General features: G+C 35.4%; 1 protein-coding gene across 1 annotated transcript in view; it reads left to right on the top strand.

Moving 5' to 3' along the window:
* Positions 1 to 19,934, top strand: part of pcdh15a (protocadherin-related 15a) — a 173,894-nt gene that overhangs the window by 54,494 nt on the left and 99,466 nt on the right. Inside the window, exon 5 of the mRNA XM_042737424.1 lies at positions 17,985 to 18,145. Coding sequence (XP_042593358.1) covers positions 17,985 to 18,145 — 161 coding nt within the window. The remainder of the gene's footprint in view (positions 1 to 17,984; positions 18,146 to 19,934) is intronic.

The following is a 19,934-nucleotide window of genomic DNA, read 5'->3' as shown; positions in this document are numbered from 1 at the left end:
CAGCCTTAGTCTGTTTGTAGTTTTATCTGTGTCTCTCTGTCAGCACTGCTAATGTGAATTGATGGTGAATATTCATTCAGTTTCATCTCTGTGAACTGCAGTCCTGCATTAGTATCCAAATGCCGCAATCTAATCTTGGGTTGAATATCATGTTTAATTTAGAAATGTTAGGGTACGATGGGAGCAAAAGGTTTTGTGTGAAAATTAATCATACAAGTCGTTTATTTTGTTTAATAATCTTATAAATGTATGAGGTGGCAAGGTGTGTGTGGGGGGTAAAAGGCTCACTAGCATGGGGTAAAAGGCATACAGTATTGATTGATACAAATACTTCAGCAAAAATAATGTTTTTTTTGTTGTTTTTTTTATAATGTCTAAGATAATACTTGTTCAAAACAATCACTTTAGCAAAGTTTGTACTATTTTCTGCTTATTAAAAAAAAAGTTCAATAAATATAGTCATTAAAATGTTAATATAAAAAATATATTTTAAAATACAGAAACAAAATCACTTTTAAAAGTAAAGATTCTGAAAGCATTGGAGGAGATCCCATAATAATCGAATATAGATTTACAGTAGTACCAACAAATGATATTTTATTATATGATATGATTAATATCATGTTTTTAAATATGATGGTTTCATTCTAAACATGGTGATTATCTCTAATATGGACACCCAACATAAAAAAATACCATACTTTTACATATTCCTTCGTTATTTAAAAACTGTTGCTTTAATTATCTTAAACAAAACTGAAAATCTGTAAGACCTTTGTCTCAAAATATATGCATTAATTTGAGCGATTCTCATTTGCTACTTAGATCTACAACATTTTACAAAAACATAAAATATTAGATCAACTCAAGTAAGCACAGAATTCACTTTGTGCTTCTGTGCGTGATGCGCGATTGTATCTTGAAAAGTGGATGTTCTGGAAAGTGCTACGCCATGTTTTTGTGCCATCTAGTCTTTAGCCCCATTGTACCCTACATCGCAGAATTAATTTAAGTTATAAAAAATCATTTAAAATGGAAACTCTTTGACTTGCGGTGACTTGATTTGAATACATATCAGTTACAAATTTACATGTATGTATTTGGCAGATGCTTTTAGTGACTTAGTGACAGTACATTCCATTCAAGGTGCATATTTACATTTTATTGGCTTTTGTTTTCCTCGGGAATCAAACCCATGACTCTGCTACTGCTAGTGCCCTGCTGTACTGTTTAAGGAAAGCAGTCAATTACTAATCATGATTGGCTCTTATGGTCTGTTATTAATGTTACTAATGCTTAAGTTCTCTCATTTACTTGCTAACTTCTGTGTCTGTGTGCTTTTTAGTTGTCTTGTGTATTCAGTGGGATTTTAAGATCAATGTGAAGTTTTAAAGCACAACACTTTTACAGCCACTTTTTGTAAGAGACAGTCTAAATCTGTGTGTGTGTGTGTCTGTCTGTGTGTTTGAGTGTGTGTGTGTGTGTGTGTGTGTGTGTGTGCGTGCACACGTGTGTGTGTGTGTGTGTGTGTGTGTGTGTGTGTCTTCAGTGGCCCCTGCCAGGTCCTGGATGAAGGCCTGATTGATATCTCTCTGCTGGCAGGACAACATCTCTCTCCTCCTGCTCTGTTGTTATTTCCGTTCCTCTTTATTCTCACAAGTTTATTTCAGGAGTTCTGGATTCTTGAATCTCTCTTTATGTTACAAAGGAAACCCGATCTCACTTCTGAACAAATCAGATCTAAATGTATAAGCGACACTGTATTTGCCTCTTTATCTGTGTATTTTTTAGGTATGAACTGATTTAGACATTTTACCAGATGCTGGCATTATGATTCTATTAATAGCTGTTTTGTTTGTTGTTTCTTCATACTAAATGTCCAAAATGGAATGCAGTTCAAGGCAATTTTAAACTAAAACCATGCACTGAAACAGTATAATGTAATCTAAAGTTGAATATTGATATAATATCAAATTGAAGAGAACTTTTTATATTTGAATGTTTAAAAACTGTAATTCATTCCTGTGATGGCAAAGTATTCCATTTAGCCACATAATAAGCCTTAATGTGATTTATGATATTATCTGAATGAAATATGAGCCTTATCACACAAATGATAATATAAGTAATTCTAATACTGGCCAATAACAATTTAGTCACTGAAATGTAATGCATTCCTTGTTGTTGAAGACAGCAATTGTTTTTCCCGGGTCTCCTCCTCCGAGTGGTAGATATTGGCTTGTGCTGTAGATCTTTACTTTCATTAAAGTGTCTCGGGTCTGACTGATTCGTCCCGTCCTCTCTAATCATCCTCTTATTAGACCTGCACAACCTCCCAAAATTAAAAACGTCTCCCGAAAACAAATGAAAAACAAGCTCCACTCAATCACACTGAGATAACTCCATCCATCTGCTGATCGAGTAGCTACTCACTGGGCTTGTAAAATTCATTCATGTTTATGGCTGTGTTCCAGAATCTAGTGAGCTGCCTATGTAGGCATCATGGCTTCCTCAACGCCAGTGCTGTTCCTGAATGTAGGTAACATAATTATGATAACTTCTAAGATACCCTAAGAAGGCAACATTACATGTGTCCTTCATGGAGAAGGAAATCCCATGAGGCATGGAAAAAATAATAATATAATTAATTAAATATGCATTATTTTTATAATATTGTCTATAAACACTACATGTCAAAATTGTTTCATATATTTTTATTTTTTTATGTTTTTGAACATTCTCGTATGCTCACAAAGACTGGATTTATTTGATACAGTGAACGCAATAATATTGTGAAATATTATTTGGAATACATTTTAAAATGTAATTTATCCCTGTGATCCAAAGGATGGTGAATTGTCAGCATCATTACTCCAGTCTTCAGTGTCACATGATCCTTCAAAAATCAACTTCTTATATACTTATTTGTTGCTCATACAATACCAAAAACAAATTATCCTAAATTATTAATAATGGTTCTTGTTATTATTAATATTGAAAAAATTTCTGCAGCTTAATATTTTAGTTTTTATTTTAATTTTAAATGTTTAATTTAATTTAATTTTAATATTTTATATATATACAGTACAGGTCAAAAGTTTGGAAACATTACTATTTTTAATGTTTTTGAAAGAAGTTTCTTCTGCTCATCAAGCCTGCATTAATTTGATCAAAAATACAGAAAAAAAAATTTAATATTGTGATATATTATTACAATTTAAAATAATTGTTTTTTTAAAATTATACTTTAAATTATCATTTATTTCTGTGATGCAAAGCTGAATTTTTAGGATCATTATCACATGATCCTTTAGAAATCATTCTAATATGATGATTCTGCTGCTTAATATTTTTTCAGAACGTGATACTTTTTTAGGATACTTTGAAAAAGTAAAAAAAGAAGTTATGTTTTTAAAATATAAATATTTTGTAATAACAATATACACTACTGGTCAGTAATTTGGGGTCATTAATTTTTTTTTCTTTCTTTTTTTAATAAAATCAATACTTTTATTCAGCAAGGATGTGTTAAATTGATAAAAAATAGTAAAGAAAATATATTTATTAGAATATATATTATTAGAATTTTTTTTTTTTTTTTTTTTTGAATAAATAAAACCTTTTATTCATCAAATATATTAGACAGTAGAAACTGTTTCCAACACTCATAATAAATCAGAAATATTAGAATGATTTTAAATGATCATGTGATAGACTGGATGTTACATGTGACACTGAAGGCTGGAGTAATGATGCTGAAAATTCAGCTTTGCATCATAAATTATTTTTTTAAAGTATATTCAAATAGTTATTTTAAGTTGTAATAATATTTCACAATATTACTGTTTTTTTCTGTATTTTTTGATCAAATAAATGCAGGCTTGATGAGCAGAAGAGACTTCTTTCAAAAACATTAAAAATAGTAATGTTTCCAAACTTTTGACCTGTACTGTATATATATAATAAATATACATATATATATATATATGTATATATATATATATATATATATATATATATATATATTCTGTTTTAAATTGTAAAAATATGTCACAATATTACCGTTTTATCTGTATTTATAAAATCTGTTGAAATCATTTCAGAGTCAGGTCATAGTTGCTGCTAATGAACTTATCCAAATCAGTAACTTTCCATCTTAGTTAGCTGCCTATATAGGCACTAGGCAGCATGGCAGCTCACTAGGTTTTGGAACAGAGCCATTGTTGACTTAATATTCCTAGGCAAATTACAGTAAATCAATCTATCTGGGCTTCAGAAGGCGTCACGTTTCAATGCTTTTCATGCACTTGTTGACCATGGCTTTCCTCACAGATGCTCACCTAAATCCATCACACCCAGTCTGTTCTGCTTTCACGATTTTTGTCTTCTTCTCTGTGGATGAATGGTGTGACTCTGACATTTAGCTGATTATTGGAAGCTGGATGACTTTAACCAAATCATGATGTGAAAGCCACATGGAGGCTGGCACATGAGTTCACACAGCTGTTCACGGCAGCTTGGCAGTGTTTTACACCCGTGAAAACAGTCATTTACATCTTATCCACAAATCGTTCTTTTGTGTAATTCCGAAGGTGAAATCTCATCATGTTGAGTTCAAGATGTTGATGCTTGCAGTTCTGAGGAGGAAACTCTTCCAGGAGCTTTACGGGGATAGTCTGTTCCTGCGGTCTGATTATTCATACCCATACCGTGTTATGGTAATGACAGTAATCAGTCTCTCTTATTAATAGGTCAGCGTGACAGCGGGGGTCAGGTTTTCTAATGTCACATGACAGAGGATACACAACAAAGCAACCAAGACCTTTCACAAAAATCTCTCTCTCTAACCCCCAAGTGATTCATTTCATTACAAAATAGGTTTCATCCATTTTAAAGGTTGAATACTAATTGAATAAGGCATGAAAACATATGAGGTTATAGCCTACCCCAAATCAAAAGAAAAAAAAAGCTGTTTTGATTGACATTTTTATTTATTTATGATAATTATATACATTTTCCCTAAACTTCCTAATCATCACCATTATGCATTACTAAATTACCTTTTATTTACTATTATTATTATTTGTATTATTTACATCATACTTAATTACCTTTTTATTTATTATTATTATTATTTATTTTATTTTTCCATTATTCTGCATGGTTCATTCTCGTGTTATTTCTCATAATATTCTATAATATTTATAAAATTGTACTATTCAGTAAACTAAATATATTTTACAGTATTTTTTTTCTCGGTAAACTGAAATACTTTAATTTACAATTATAATAAATACATATTCTATTTAAATACATATTACACATTTCTTAAATATATACATGTATGTGTGTGTATTTATATGCACAGTACACACATATATTATGAAAACACAAACTTTTATTTTGGAAGCAAGTTTATTCATTTTATGTGTTGGCAGAAATGTTGAATCTGTGGGACAGAACTCCAGTAATGATTTTACACGTTCTCTCTCCTGCACACAGGCGGTAAGGGACCATCACTCTTGAATGAGCCCTAGGTCCTCTAGGGGTCTGAGGAGATGGCACCATACAACTCCCAAAAGAGCTTTACACTTCAAAATAAGATTACCTTCTCCTGATGTATTTAACTCTGGGACTGTCACACATCATTGTGTCTGTAAGAGAAGAGGAGAAGTCTTAAAACCCAAAGTCTGCAGCCATGTAATGACTTGCAGAGGATCTCAGTGGTCTTATAGAAAGATGTATTTACAGATTAGAGGTTAGACTGCCTACCGCAGACTGTGTGTGAGTTTGGATAGAAAGTCACTCTGACCACTCATCATGGCCCAAAGGAACAGTTTGTTGCCCATAAGTTGCTCTTTTTTAAAGCTCAGGAGACTTGCTAAGACTCTTGGTTATGTTGTACTGAAGTATCAACTTTGTCTGAGACTGTCTAAATTTTGTTCTTCTGAGATTCCTTAAAAAATTTCAAATGAATGTAAATGAGAAATGAAATAGATACCAATATTCTAAAAATATAGAGCTATAAAATTAATATGAATAGCATAGCTCAGATATTTGTCTTTGGAAGAATGCTATAATAACATTAGCCATCAGACAGGCTTTGACATCTTGTGCTTTTGATGTGTGTGTGTGTGTGTACGTGTGTGTGTATGTGTGTGTGTGTGTATATATATATATATATATATATATATACACATATATATACATGCATGCCATTTTGGAGAATATCGACTGGACCTATGCTGTTCTGTGTCAGCTGCATCACGCCGATAGTCTGTTTCCGTTCAGATCAAATCACAACAATGTAGAAAACAGTTCCAGTGTGATGCAGCTGACACAGAACAGCATAGGTCCAGCAGATATTCTCCAAAATAGCACCGGGGTGATGCGGAGATGACAAATTGTTGAATAAAGTCTTTTTTTTTTTTTGCGCAAAAGATGAACCTCTGATGTCACATGGATTAACCCACAAATCCACATGCAACAACTCACAAATCTCCTAAATACAATTCTTGACTCGTGACTATGCAGGGTCCGACTACAGATTAACAGATTACACTAACATTAGGTTATTTTAAAGCCTTACTCTGGAGTTGGGTGAACCTCAACCTATGGAGAGAGAATTTTTTTTTTTAAATCATTCCCTCCATGCTTTTCTTTTTTTTTTTTTTTTACAACTCACGTGTGTGTGTGTGTGTGTGTGTGTGTGTGTGTGTGTGTGTGTGTGTGTGTGTGTGTGTGTGTGTGTGTGTGTGTTTTTGCACTCAAGTTCACCGACCGAGATGGCAGAAAGCGCATCCTGTTTGCTTTCATTATTTTACAAAAGCGCAAAATACATTTTGACCACAAATAAACATAGACTCTTTACAGAATCAAAATATGTTACTCTTTTCTGTATGACCAAAAATTACGGAGTATTTTAAGAGCAAGTAAGCGCACTGGTGCCTCCATCTGTCCTGCAGTGAGTGCTACTGTTCAGCTCCGGCTGTTAATGGTCTGTCCGTCACGGACTGCGTGACTTCGCCTATGGAATTTATTTTTTTCTGCGACTAAGTGACTAAAAAAAAAATAAATGAACGGTTAGTTGACTATCAGGGGGCAGTCCTATTATATATATATATATATATATATATATATATATATTTATATATATATATATATATATATATATATATATATTTGTGACCCGTCATGGAAACCAGTGACACAAGTTGGCAGCACAACTTTCGCGCAAAATGAGAAAGAAGCGTTTTTTTTTTTTTTTTTAAATTGGTGATTTTCGTTTTTTTTGCAGAATCTGTTAGTTGAGATCACAAAGAAGCCTCTCCGTGTTTGAGATAGCAGTATTGGTATATTTAAAAGCGTACATTTTGAGGTTGAAATCGGCTTGTTTTTCGGAGATTCTAGCACACAGTAGGGGCGTGTCTTTGTTTGTGTGTATTTCCATACTGGATAAGCTGGCTTTTGTTTCTTTTGTTATGGCCCCCGCCCTCCAAGGGAAGCGTGGCTACTTATTATGCAGCGCTCTGGCCGGCTCTAGCTGATATCAAAATTCAATGAAGGTGGACGCCGCAAAGATTATCGCAGACGAGCTGAACCGTGGCCGTTACACCGAAAATGTTTTGAAGTACTTCTTTGACAAGCCGGATGCTTATGAACAAGCGCTCACTGATTCTAAAGACGATCTGAGCGACGATGAAAGCGGCATAATAAGACTAAATAATATCCCTAATCTAAAACTGAGTGAAGATGAAGACGAGGAAGAATGTATTGGACTGGCGTCAGACGAGTTGGACCGTAAGATATCAGAGGGTATATCGATAGTAACATTTGATGGGGATAAAGACAAAGAGACAAGAGAAATGGGGAAAATCGTAACTTTGACTGTAAATGCTACACGAGGAGAAAAGAGAACTCTCTGCATGGGAGACAGTCCTGTAGCCAGAAGCTTTCTCAAGACATTATGTACAACATACGGCTGGATTCTTTAGCTGCGGAAAAAGAGTGGCAGGACATGCTAATTATTGGACATTTAGAGGCAAACAGACGCACAGTGCAAACTTCGGAGATGATTACATCCACAGAGAAGACCCCGACAAAGAGAAAGTGTGCCCGAACGACTTATTTCATTGGAGGCAACGAGATCTGCAAGAATACTTTTCTGTTTCTTATGGGGTGAGTTTCCATAAACATCAAAGTTTGTCGTTTTGTGTTCATTCTAAGAACACGTACACGTTATCTCATGTTATCAAATTGTACTTTGCATATTATACTATAAAAACACATAATTATAGTTGATTTTAGTTTATCGTAGTTGATCATAACTAGAGATGAAATGGCATGAAAATTTCATTTCATGATTATAGTGACCAAAATGATCACCTTTATCACAGAATCCTGTTCAAAAAGTCCTAATGCTACACAATGAAATCAATTCACCAAGTTTTATGTAGAAAACCAGCAAATAACAAATAAAATTAGCATCAATATGTACTTTTTGTTTACATAAACATTAAAATAATAACATTAAAAATGATGGCCAGATTTCAAAGGAGTGTCTTGCAACGTTATCTACAATGCACAAGTTCAAAAAGAGTTTTGACAAAAAAGGTTTATAAAAAGATAAAACAAAAATAAAAAAGCCTCTAAATCATTTTTATAAAAGTCAAAAAAGATAAATTACTGACATTTACAATGCACATTATCCTTTATTATTAATAGTATCCGGTCCGATTTTTCCCGTTGCGTCTGTCGTTGCTATGCAACCATGCAGCTTTATAGGGGGGAGTTTTACAGGGGGTATGGCTTATCTAAATGAGATGTAAATGAGCCCTATTGTCACTCCCAGCAGGTGAGAACAGGTGAGAACTGCACAATCTTTAGAGGCCATTTGAGCTTTTTTGAGTGCCTACCTTCAAATGGCCAAATATTATCAGATTTCCATGTGTTACACATCGTTGGAAAGCTTGGAGACTACACTTTCAGAATCTGTGAATAACTAAAAAAGCTCCAGAACCGACTTGTGTCCCTACTTTCCGTGATTGGTCACACACACACACACATACATATACACATACATATACAGGTCCTTCTCAAAAAATTAGCATATTGTGATAAAAGTTCATTATTTTCCATAATGTAATGATAAAAATTAAACTTTCATATATTTTAGATTCATTGCACACCAACTGAAATATTTCAGGTCTTTTATTGTTTTAATACTTAACTGAATACTTTAACTGATGATTTTGGCATACAGCTCATGAAAACCCAAAATTCCTATCTCAAAAAATTAGCATATCATGAAAAGGTTCTCTAAACGAGCTATTAACCTAATCATCTGAATCAACTAATTAACTCTAAACACCTGCAAAAGATTCCTGAGGCTTTTAAAAACTCCCAGCCTGGTTCATTACTCAAAACCGCAATCATGGGTAAGACTGCCGACCTGACTGCTGTCCAGAAGGCCATCATTGACACCCTCAAGCGAGAGGGTAAGACACAGAAAGAAATTTCTGAACGAATAGGCTGTTCCCAGAGTGCTGTATCAAGGCACCTCAGTGGGAAGTCTGTGGGAAGGAAAAAGTGTGGCAAAAAACGCTGCACAACGAGAAGAGGTGACCGGACCCTGAGGAAGATTGTGGAGAAGGACCGATTCCAGACCTTGGGGGACCTGCGGAAGCAGTGGACTGAGTCTGGAGTAGAAACATCCAGAGCCACCGTGCACAGGCGTGTGCTTTTGAACCAGAAACAGCGGCAGAAGCACCTGACCTGGGCTACAGAGAAGCAGCACTGGACTGTTGCTCAGTGGTCCCAAATACTTTTTTCGGATGAAAGCAAATTTTGCATGTCAATCGGAAATCAAGGTGCCAGAGTCTGGAGGAAGACTGGGGAGAAGGAAATGCCAAAATGCCTGAAGTCCAGTGTCAAGTACCCACAGTCAGTGATGGTCTGGGGTGCCATGTCAGCTGCTGGTGTTGGTCCACTGTGTTTTATCAAGGGCAGGGTCAATGCAGCTAGCTATCAGGAGATTTTGGAGCACTTCATGCTTCCATCTGCTGAAAAGCTTTATGGAGATGAAGATTCATCACTACCACGACGTGGCACCTGCTCAGAGTGCCAAAACCACTGGTAAATGGTTTACTGACCATGGTATTACTGTGCTCAATTGGCCTGCCAACTCTCCTGACCTGAACCCCATAGAGAATTTGTGGGATATTGTGAAGAGAAAGTTGAGAGACGCAAAACACTCTGGATGAGCTTAAGGCCGCTATCGAAGCATCCTGGGCCTCCATAACACCTCAGCAGTGCCACAGGCTGATTGCCTCCATGCCACGCCGCATTGAAGCAGTCATTTCTGCAAAAGGATTCCCGACCAAGTATTGAGTGCATAACTGAACATAATTATTTGAAGGTTGACCTTTTTTGTATTAATAAATAAAAACACTTTTCTTTTATTGGTCGGATGAAAATATGCTAATTTTTTGAGATAGGAATTTTGGGTTTTCATGAGCTGTATGCCAAAATCATCAGTATTAAAACAATAAAAGACCTGAAATATTTCAGTTGGTGTGCAATGAATCTAAAATATATGAAAGTTTAATTTTTATCATTACATTATGGAAAATAATGAACTTTTATCACGATATGCTAATTTTTTGAGAAGGACCTGTATATATATATAGTGCTGTCAATCAATTAAAAAAAATTCTGAAATTAATCGTGATTAATCCCACCTAACAGTAAGGATTTAAAAAATACTTTTACATTGCAATAATTTCACTTTCAATCTTCAAATTAGTTTTGCCCCCTAATAGTTAACCATTGAGTAGCCATTCAGTATTACAAAGCTATCAATTTTAACATTTATTAGACTACTTAAAATAACTTCTAATTTAAGTGTACTTCAAACAATCTTCACATAAACCCATTATAATAAATGTCATATTTACCTGTGCCCTTCAGCAAGTAGGGAATATATAGAAATTAAATACATTTATCAAACACTAAATTCTAAATTAAATATAGATTAATCCTTAAAGCTACAAAAGTTACTGATTTCTTCTTTTTTTCTTTTGATCTTTGATTACCAGGCATCACAGCAGCTGGTTATTAGGTATTTTGTCTGCTGTCCCTTTAAGAACTGCCGATGCTGAACATGATGCGGATCTGACACTTATCTCTTTACCTATTCTGACCCACTTCAGTTCCTAAAGTCTCTATTGAGTTGAATCGAGTGTGTTAGGTGAGGGAGACAGTGCTGGGATACTCCAGGACAGTTTGGAAGCATTTCAGATACATGTTCTTAAATGTGACTCATATAACAAATGCATACATACATGCACAGTTTTTAGGCAGCATTAATTGCCTTTTTGGTAACTTCATGACTTAACTGATGACATAACTGCGACATTGCATGCTCGTAGTTTCTTTAGTGATTTGATATGAAATGATAGTACAGCGCGCGTCGGCGCCTTTGTGCGTGCCGTTGAAGAGCACGTGCTCCAAGCACAGTACACAGTGACTAAGTAAAGTTGGAGCGCATGTCTGAAATGTCTCCGGTTTGATGTGGTCATAAAGACTTTCTGCGTCTAAATAAATGATGGTTCTTGTCATGAAAAAAGAGACCGAAACAGCAGTTGTGAGTGCGGTGGCCAATCTTAGCCTCACCCCAAATATTTTTTCCGCGTTAAACCTTAAAAATTTATCGCCTGCGTTAACGCGTTATTTTGTCAGTACTAATATATATATAGATATATGTATATATCTCAATTTAGTGATAAAGTATGATTATATATATGTTATATATATATTCAATTTAGTGATAAAGTATGATTACTAGTGTTTTTTATAATAGTAATAGTAATAATAATAAGTTAAAATTTTTAATTTATGTTTGTAAATTAACATGATTTATACATGTAAAGGAAAAAAAAAAGAAGTAATTATATAATTTTTATCACATATACAGTAAGTGCTAAAATGTCATAAATGCTGTCACATGACTTCTTCCTAGACTTTACTGCACAGTGGTTGCACTTTTCAGTTCTAAAAATAGAGTCCTAATAATGCCCTCAGTTATGTTTTATTGAAGTATCAAAGAGAAATATTATTTTTCAGTTTATGAAATTTTTAGTTTGACAAATTTTGAGTTTATGACAAATTTCATGACTCCTGTGATACTTTTGTTGCTGCCACTTAACTTTAAATTGCTGCCTAATACTTTTTAATTTTGTCTGATTTTTGTGCTTGACAGAAAAAAGAAAGTGATTTGTGTTTGTAATCACAAGAAGGTGAATAAATGATGACTCAGTTTGAGAATGAGGAACTGTTCCCTTAAGCGAAAGTCTCTTTGAGGTGTCCATTTAATCTCATTGCTGTCTAGAGAAACAAGAGAACCACTTGATCTTTTTCTTTTCTTTGGGGAGTCTTACAGTGTTGCTTGAATATAATCAAATTTGTGTGCTTTATGATGGAGAGGTATCTGATTGCTTTCAGTTGTCCTGAATGATTGAAAGCTAAAGCCAGTTACACAACCCAGTGCTGTAATGATTTTGTGACAGTAGGACTCTTCTGCAGAGGCAGATGACGAACAAAGATTTTCATCAATGGGATAACGTGATGTTCTAGGATTTTCACATCAAATTCGATTTCTCTCCCAATCGATTCTGCTGGATTTCATATCCTTTCTGCAGTTCACACACACAGGCTTCAGGTCTCCTTTAATAGAGCTCTGCCTCATGAGGCGTCTGAACACAATACTGTCACACACACACACACACACACACACACACACACACACACACACACACACACACACACACACACACACACACACACACACACACACAACAGGAGGATGACAGCTCATTTCTGCATTCAAATAAGCATCCACTTCCTTCAGTTTAAATTGGACCTGCTTTCCCTGTCAAACAACAACTGTGTCTAGTGTTTTCCATTTTAAAACTGATTGGCACAAACTTTTTTGGCTGGCGGAAGGCACATCAAATGAGTTGGCAGAGAATAATCATTTCTGAAAAAAGTGTGAGTGGTTGTTGTCCCTACAAACATTGTGCTGGGGTCTCAGTCATGCTTAAACCAGCCTAAACTAGTTATGAGTCTTAGCAGGTAGTGTTGCATGATTAATCAAAATAAAGGCAAAGTCGCAATATGAATAGTATGAATTATTAAATCGCAAAAGCTGTGATTTAATTAAAAAACTATAAGGATGGTGTGATTCTGAGTGAAGCGCAGCATTGTGTTTGTTCTTTTACACACTAACAGCTTGTGTTTTCTTCTTAAAATTATATTGGAATTTAATCACACATTTTTAAATAAATAAATAGCATGATTAATCACATAGATTTTAAATCGCGATCACAAACTTTTTTGCCACAAAAACTACTTGTAATGAGAAGCGTTGATAAATTGACTGTTGTCAACAAAAGAGAACCTTAGAACATCCACCTTGGGCCAGCCGTAAATATTAGTTATACAAATGATTTTATATAAACATTAAAAATCCTTCTTATTATTATAATTATTATGAAAAAAAATCTTATTTTATTATTATCTTATAGTTATATTGATGTTTAACCACAGATTTTTTAATCAATTAAACAATCACATGATTGATCACATAGATTTTTAAATCACACAATCACATTTTTTTGTGGAAAAATTTTGCATAATATTTTGCAGACTATTTTAAGTGGGGGGCAGTTGTCAGCTGGTCAGGCTGGGAGACCAGGTGGCTAACCATCTAAACATCAGTTTGAAATCTCTCTTTCAATATACTGTACAGTGGAAGTAAATGGGCTTTCAGGTCCAATCAAGTCCAATCACTTACAAAGGTAATAGCAGACCTCTCTCAGCAGGCCACAGGATTTGAGGTATCATTCACATCTGTAGCATAAATGGTTACGCGCTAAAGTTTGAATAATAGTAATTTTGCCTCAGCAAACACCACTAATGCCATTCGCCGAGTTGTTCTGGAATAGATGCAGAAAATCTGCTCGTGTGCGATGGAGCACAAGCTCACACCTGTTTATGGGTGTGAAAAGGTTTCTGAGAAGCTGCCTTGGATTTGGTGTGTGTGGTGTATGTGTGTGTGTGTACACCGTTCCCTCGAGTCTCCACTGTGTCTGGTGTGAGATCCCTCTTAATAGCATTTGATTTTCTCCAGTGTGCAGACATGAATCAAAGAAGTTATTTTCCTCCCAATTTCCGTACAGTTTCATCCATGTGTTTTTCTCCATGACAAATCCAACGGTATTAAAAATAATCCAACAGGACCCATTCTATGTTCTTAACCACTCTAATAGCTGATATTAGCTGGTGCAGGATGGGTTTCCTGTTGCTTTGACGGACAGCAGGCGTGTTGCGACCCCTCACTCAAAATGCTCTTTACTCAGAGATTCTCGCATCTGCCCTCACTCGCGGCTGATGTGTTTTTGCTCGGCTCACATGCTAAGGGGGTGCTTTGGCTCAGGTCATGGATTTCCTTTCAGGTAATATTGGAGGTAAACATCAGGGCCTCTGAGTCTGTCTATGTCTGATGGCGGCGGATGTCTGTTAGGGCTGAGTTTCTCAGGGATCTGGGCTGTAAGTTAACTCACTTAAAGCTGAAGTGTATACTTTCTGCTCCACTAGCATCACTAAATGCAATTGCAAAAAGAAAGATTGTTTATCAAAATAAAAATTCACTGGTATTGGGATTGACTGCTAAAATGTTATTAGTGTGACTATTCAAGAACACTATTCTGCTTCCGATAATATTGATATTATGGGCAGGTAACTGATGATCGGTGACAGTTTGATTCATGCAAATGAACTGAATTTTAAGTTGGAGTTGCATTTAAAAGAGTAGTTCACCCAAAAATGAAAACTGGCAAAAAAAATTCTCACTGTTAGGCCATCCAAGATGTAGCTGAGTTTGTTACTTAATCAGAACACATTTGGAGAAACCTAGCATTACATCACTCACTCACATGGGTCCTCTGCAGTGAATAGGTGCCGTCAGTATGAGAGGCCAAACACCTAATATGTTGATTACTTGTGAATTATTGTAATGTTTTATCAGATGTTTGGACTCCCATTCTGATGGCACCCATTCGCTGCTACAGTTAGGGCAAAAGCTATACATGCTGGCACTCTAAGTGGACAAGAACATCAAGAGTTTAATGGGATGTGAAAAAAAAAAAAACTCTTGTGTTGTTGTGAATGCACAGAGGAGCTCTGAGAAAAGAATCTGACCAGGTTTCTGAACTCTAGGTCTGGATGAATACTGTTGTTTGTGCCTGGGGCGATTCTTGGATCTCAGTCTTAAAGGGGACATATGATGCGATTTCAATTTTTCCTTTCTCTTTGGAGTGTTACACGCTCTTGGTGCATGAAGAAGATCTGTAAAGTTGCAAAGACTTTAAAGTCTCAAATCCAAAGAGATATTCTTAATATAAGTTAAGAGTCAACAACTCCTACCTGAAATGTCTCATTCTAACATGCCCCCACATGTCTACGTCACAAGGTGGGAAGATTTGCATAACACCGCCCAAATGTTCACGCAAAGAAAGAAGGCATAATTTTTATTCTCGCCGTTGCCGCCGCCATGTTGTGGAGACACTGTGTGTTTCGTTCTGAAAAAGAAAATACTTGGTTTGGCCTTCCAAAAGAGGACACAACTAGAAATCAGTGGTTATGTTGTATTTACAGCACTGTTCCAGAACAGTTCAACCCAAATATTCAGATGTGTGTAGCGCATTTTACGGACTGTTTCCTGAACCAGTAGCCTACAATGCTTCTGTGCACAAAGGCGGTTTTTATAAAGTGGGGAAATTCCAACTTTTCAAGGACAGCCTGGCGCTTCTGACTCACAGTCTGTAAGTACTTTTTCATATGTAATGGATTTACCAATGATGATTAAAATTTTGAGCAGTGTAGAGTAGTACTTGATGTTTATCGTTTCTCTGATCACAAATGCAGACATGGTTTTATGTATACCCAGCGCGATACGCAACGCGTAAAAAGACAGTATAAGTCATTATAATCAGTAATTATGTCCCCACTGGATGCAACAAATGGCTTGTTTGTAATGGGTTTTATTGGTTTTGTTTTGTCGTGCTGGGACACGGCATCACAGTATGGTAAGAGCGTAACATTTCCGTCACACGCTTGAGGCATTCAGCCAATCACAAAGCACTGGATAGCTGGGCAATCAGAGCACACCTTACTTTTCAGAAAGATGAGCTTTGTAAAAATCGACGCATTTCAGAAAGGCGGGGCAAAGAGGAGCAACAATAATGTACATTATGTGGAAAATAATGTGTTTTTTTTTTATCTTAAACTGCATAAACACATTGCATTACACCAAATACACAAAATAATGTACTTTTTAGCAATGTCGTATGACCCATTTAAGGGGACTCAAGCCTCCTACATGAATGTGAGATTTTGTGGTTCTAAGAAGAAGTTTTCTTTTCAGCATGAGAGGTTACAAGGACAAATCTTGCTTGATGGAAAATTATTTAAAAAAAATAATTGAACCTGCCAAAGAATGGTTTGGTTGCACTTCATACTGTGATTTGAAAAGAAAAATTAATTAATTACCAGTCAATTAATTAATACTAACGATGTATTAATGTCTTGTGATTTGAAATAGTTCACCCCAAAATTAAATTTCTGTCATCGTTTACTCACCCTCAAGTTGTTACAAACATATACAAGTTTATTTCCTTTATTAAACACAAAAGAAGATATTTTGAAGAGTGTTGGTAACAGTTGCCAGTAGCCATTGAATTCTATAAAAAATTCTTCAAAATATCTTCTTTTTGACTCAACAGAACAAAGAAACTCGTACATGTTTGGAACAACTTGAGGATGAGCAAATGATGACAGAAATTTCATTTTTGGGTGGACTATTCCTTTAACGTGTGTTTAAGATGCGTATTGTAATAAACTACAATAATAAAGTCTATTTTTAATTAAAATGTATCAACTTATTTAGTCAATTTCACTGAATCAAAAACTCTACGAATCTGAGAATTTTTTTTAGGGAATTGTTTGCATAAACTGTCAGAAAAACTATTTATGTGCATTTACACAGTTTTAATAGCGGCAGTACTGATTGACATGACAATGGCAAATTTTCAGGTTTGATTCAGCATTTCATTTGCATTTTTATAGTGAAATGCAGCATTTGTTTTAAAGAAGAGCACAGTTCAGTATTTTAATGCTGTATATGTTATATACTTGGAGAGACTAGTTCGACTACTTTCAGGATATCTTATTTCTTTCTTTTTGCAAGGTCATGCAGCTGTAAGCCTGAACATTTATAATGAATCACAGGCGATTCCAGGCTTTATTTAAGGGTGCTTAAGCCCCAGTCTTTCATATTAGTCCCCTTAGAAATCTTAGGTTAAGCTGGCTCTCAGGTGAATGTTTTCTCAGATAATGGCTCTTAAATAATGTTATCCATTCCAGTGAAAATGCATATTTGAGGAATATTCATTTTATTTGAAAACATGGCTGTTATGACTTTGTTGGGAGAGAAATGCAGAGCCTGGACCTCATGGAACGTTAATTGAATAGCGCTTGGATGGGGGTTTGTGCTCTGTGAGGACTTATTATTTTGTGTTTTTCTCAAGGGATTCAAAATGAGTTGAAATAATTTGTAACACACTGAAGCATAAAATGAAGTGTAATTATCTTGGAGGAGAGGCGAGAACTCAGCCAACCATACATTAACACATGCTGAAATTATGACCTTCACATTCTTACATAATCAGCTTCTCTTACACATGAGCCAAGAGAGGATGCTAATGAATCTGTACATAATGAGGATTTACAACTGTTATTTATTCATGGGGAAATCGTCATTATTGTTATGCTTATTTATTACTTGAACTTTTATATTGCATGGGTTGGTCAATCTCCCATCATGCACCTTGAAACCTAAGCTTTTCTTGCCAATCTCTTTCTGTCAGGTACCGTTCTTGTGGAAAACATGCAGATCAACGGTCGAGCTCAGGATCCAGATAGAACCATATCCTTGACGCTGCTGGACAACTACGATTACTGGGTTATCCTTGACCCTGCGCTGCAGAGACTGTATCTCAACAGCACCGGACGAGTGCTGGACCGAGACGTGAGTCAACAAACACGCACATTCTGTCAGAAATAACATATTGCTGCTGTTGTCCTTTGGCTGGCACAAACCGATATATATATATTGCTGTCCTGATTGGCAGCAAGCCAGCATGCGTCACTGTAATGAGACCATGACAGCCACACAGAACTGCTACATTTTCTTAATCAGTATTATTCTCTGCCCAGTAAAATATTTTAACATCCTTAAATCAAGATAAATATACTTATGCAAAATTGCATGAGATAATAAAGCCACCATGAAATCAAAATGGACTATTCTGGTTTTTAATGTAATATAGTGGAATATCGAAGTGTTTATTAGAAACGATTTATGTGTGCTCATCATTTTTTTTTTAAAACTTCATGCGCCCTAGTAATCTTTAAGCAAAGAATGACTCGCAACAACATCTTTTCTGTTCTCTGACGTCATGTTTATTGGTGGGAAGGAGGAACAACCTATCACTTATTAGTGAAGAAATGATGATCTCAACTTCCGTTTCATGCTAACTTAAAGAATTTTCAGAGAATATATCTTAAAGATTGTCATTTGCATAACAGAATCTCTTCTTGTTTGCTTATTTTAGCTATTAATTATCTTTTAGATTGTTCTTGTTATTATTATTATTATATAAATGAATAATAATATAATTATCATTATATATTTATATATATATATATATATATAATGATAATTTATATATGTAATTAAATTGTATATAGTGAATATAACAAAATAAAGCAGTTATATGAAAATAAAATAATTTGTCATTTGTGTAAGAGAATCTCTTCTTGTTTGCTTATTTTGCTTATTAATTATTTTTTAGATTATTATTATTCATTTATTTTTAAATAGTGAGGTTTTTGCTTGATAATTTGTGTAAAAATGTTTCTCAAAAGTTTGCTTCTTGATTAAATTTATTGTATTTTACATATATGTAGATATACTGTTCATATATAATAATATATACACTGTGTGCAGAATTATTAGGCAAATGAGTATTTTGACCACATCATCCTCTTTATGCATGTTGTCTTACTCCAAGCTGTATAGGCTCGAAAGCCTACTACCAATTAAGCATATTAGGTGATGTGCATCTCAGTAATGAGAAGGGGTGTGGTTTAATGACATCAACACCCTATATCAGGTGTGCATAATTATTAGGCAAACTTCCTTTCCTTTGGCAAAATGGGTCAAAAGAAGGACTTGACAGGCTCCGAAAAGTCAAAAATAGTGAGATATCTTGCAGAGGGATGCAGCACTCTTAAAATTGTTTCAAATTGCCAAGCTTCGAAGCGTGATCATTCGAACAATCAAGCATTTTCATTCAAATAGCCAACAGGGTCGCAAGAAGCGTGTGGTGGAAAAACCAAGGCGCAAAAGAAACTGCCATGAACTGAGAAAAGTCAAGCGTACAGCTGCCAAGATGCCACTTGCCACCAGTTTTGGCCATATTTCAGAGCTGCAACATCACTGGAGTGCCCAAAAGCACAAGGTGTGGCAATACTCAGAGACATGGCCAAGGTAAGAAAGGCTGAAAAACGACCACCATGAACAAGACCTACACATGCTGAAACGTCAGAGACTGGGCAAAGAAATATCTCAAGACTGATTTTTCTCTAAGGTTTTATGGGACTGATGAAATGAGAGAGAGACCTCAAGTCCCACACAGACGCGCCCGTGGCTGGATCGGTAAAGGGCAGAGAGCTCCAGTCCGACTCAGACGCCAGCAAGGTGGAGGTGGAGTACTGGTTTGGGCTGCTATCATCAAAGATGAGCTTGTGGGGCC

This window comes from Cyprinus carpio, chromosome B13 (assembly GCF_018340385.1).
Source record: "Cyprinus carpio isolate SPL01 chromosome B13, ASM1834038v1, whole genome shotgun sequence".
In the NCBI taxonomy this organism is placed as follows: Eukaryota; Metazoa; Chordata; class Actinopteri; order Cypriniformes; family Cyprinidae; genus Cyprinus; species Cyprinus carpio.
This window is presented reverse-complemented; position numbering and strand designations above follow the sequence as displayed.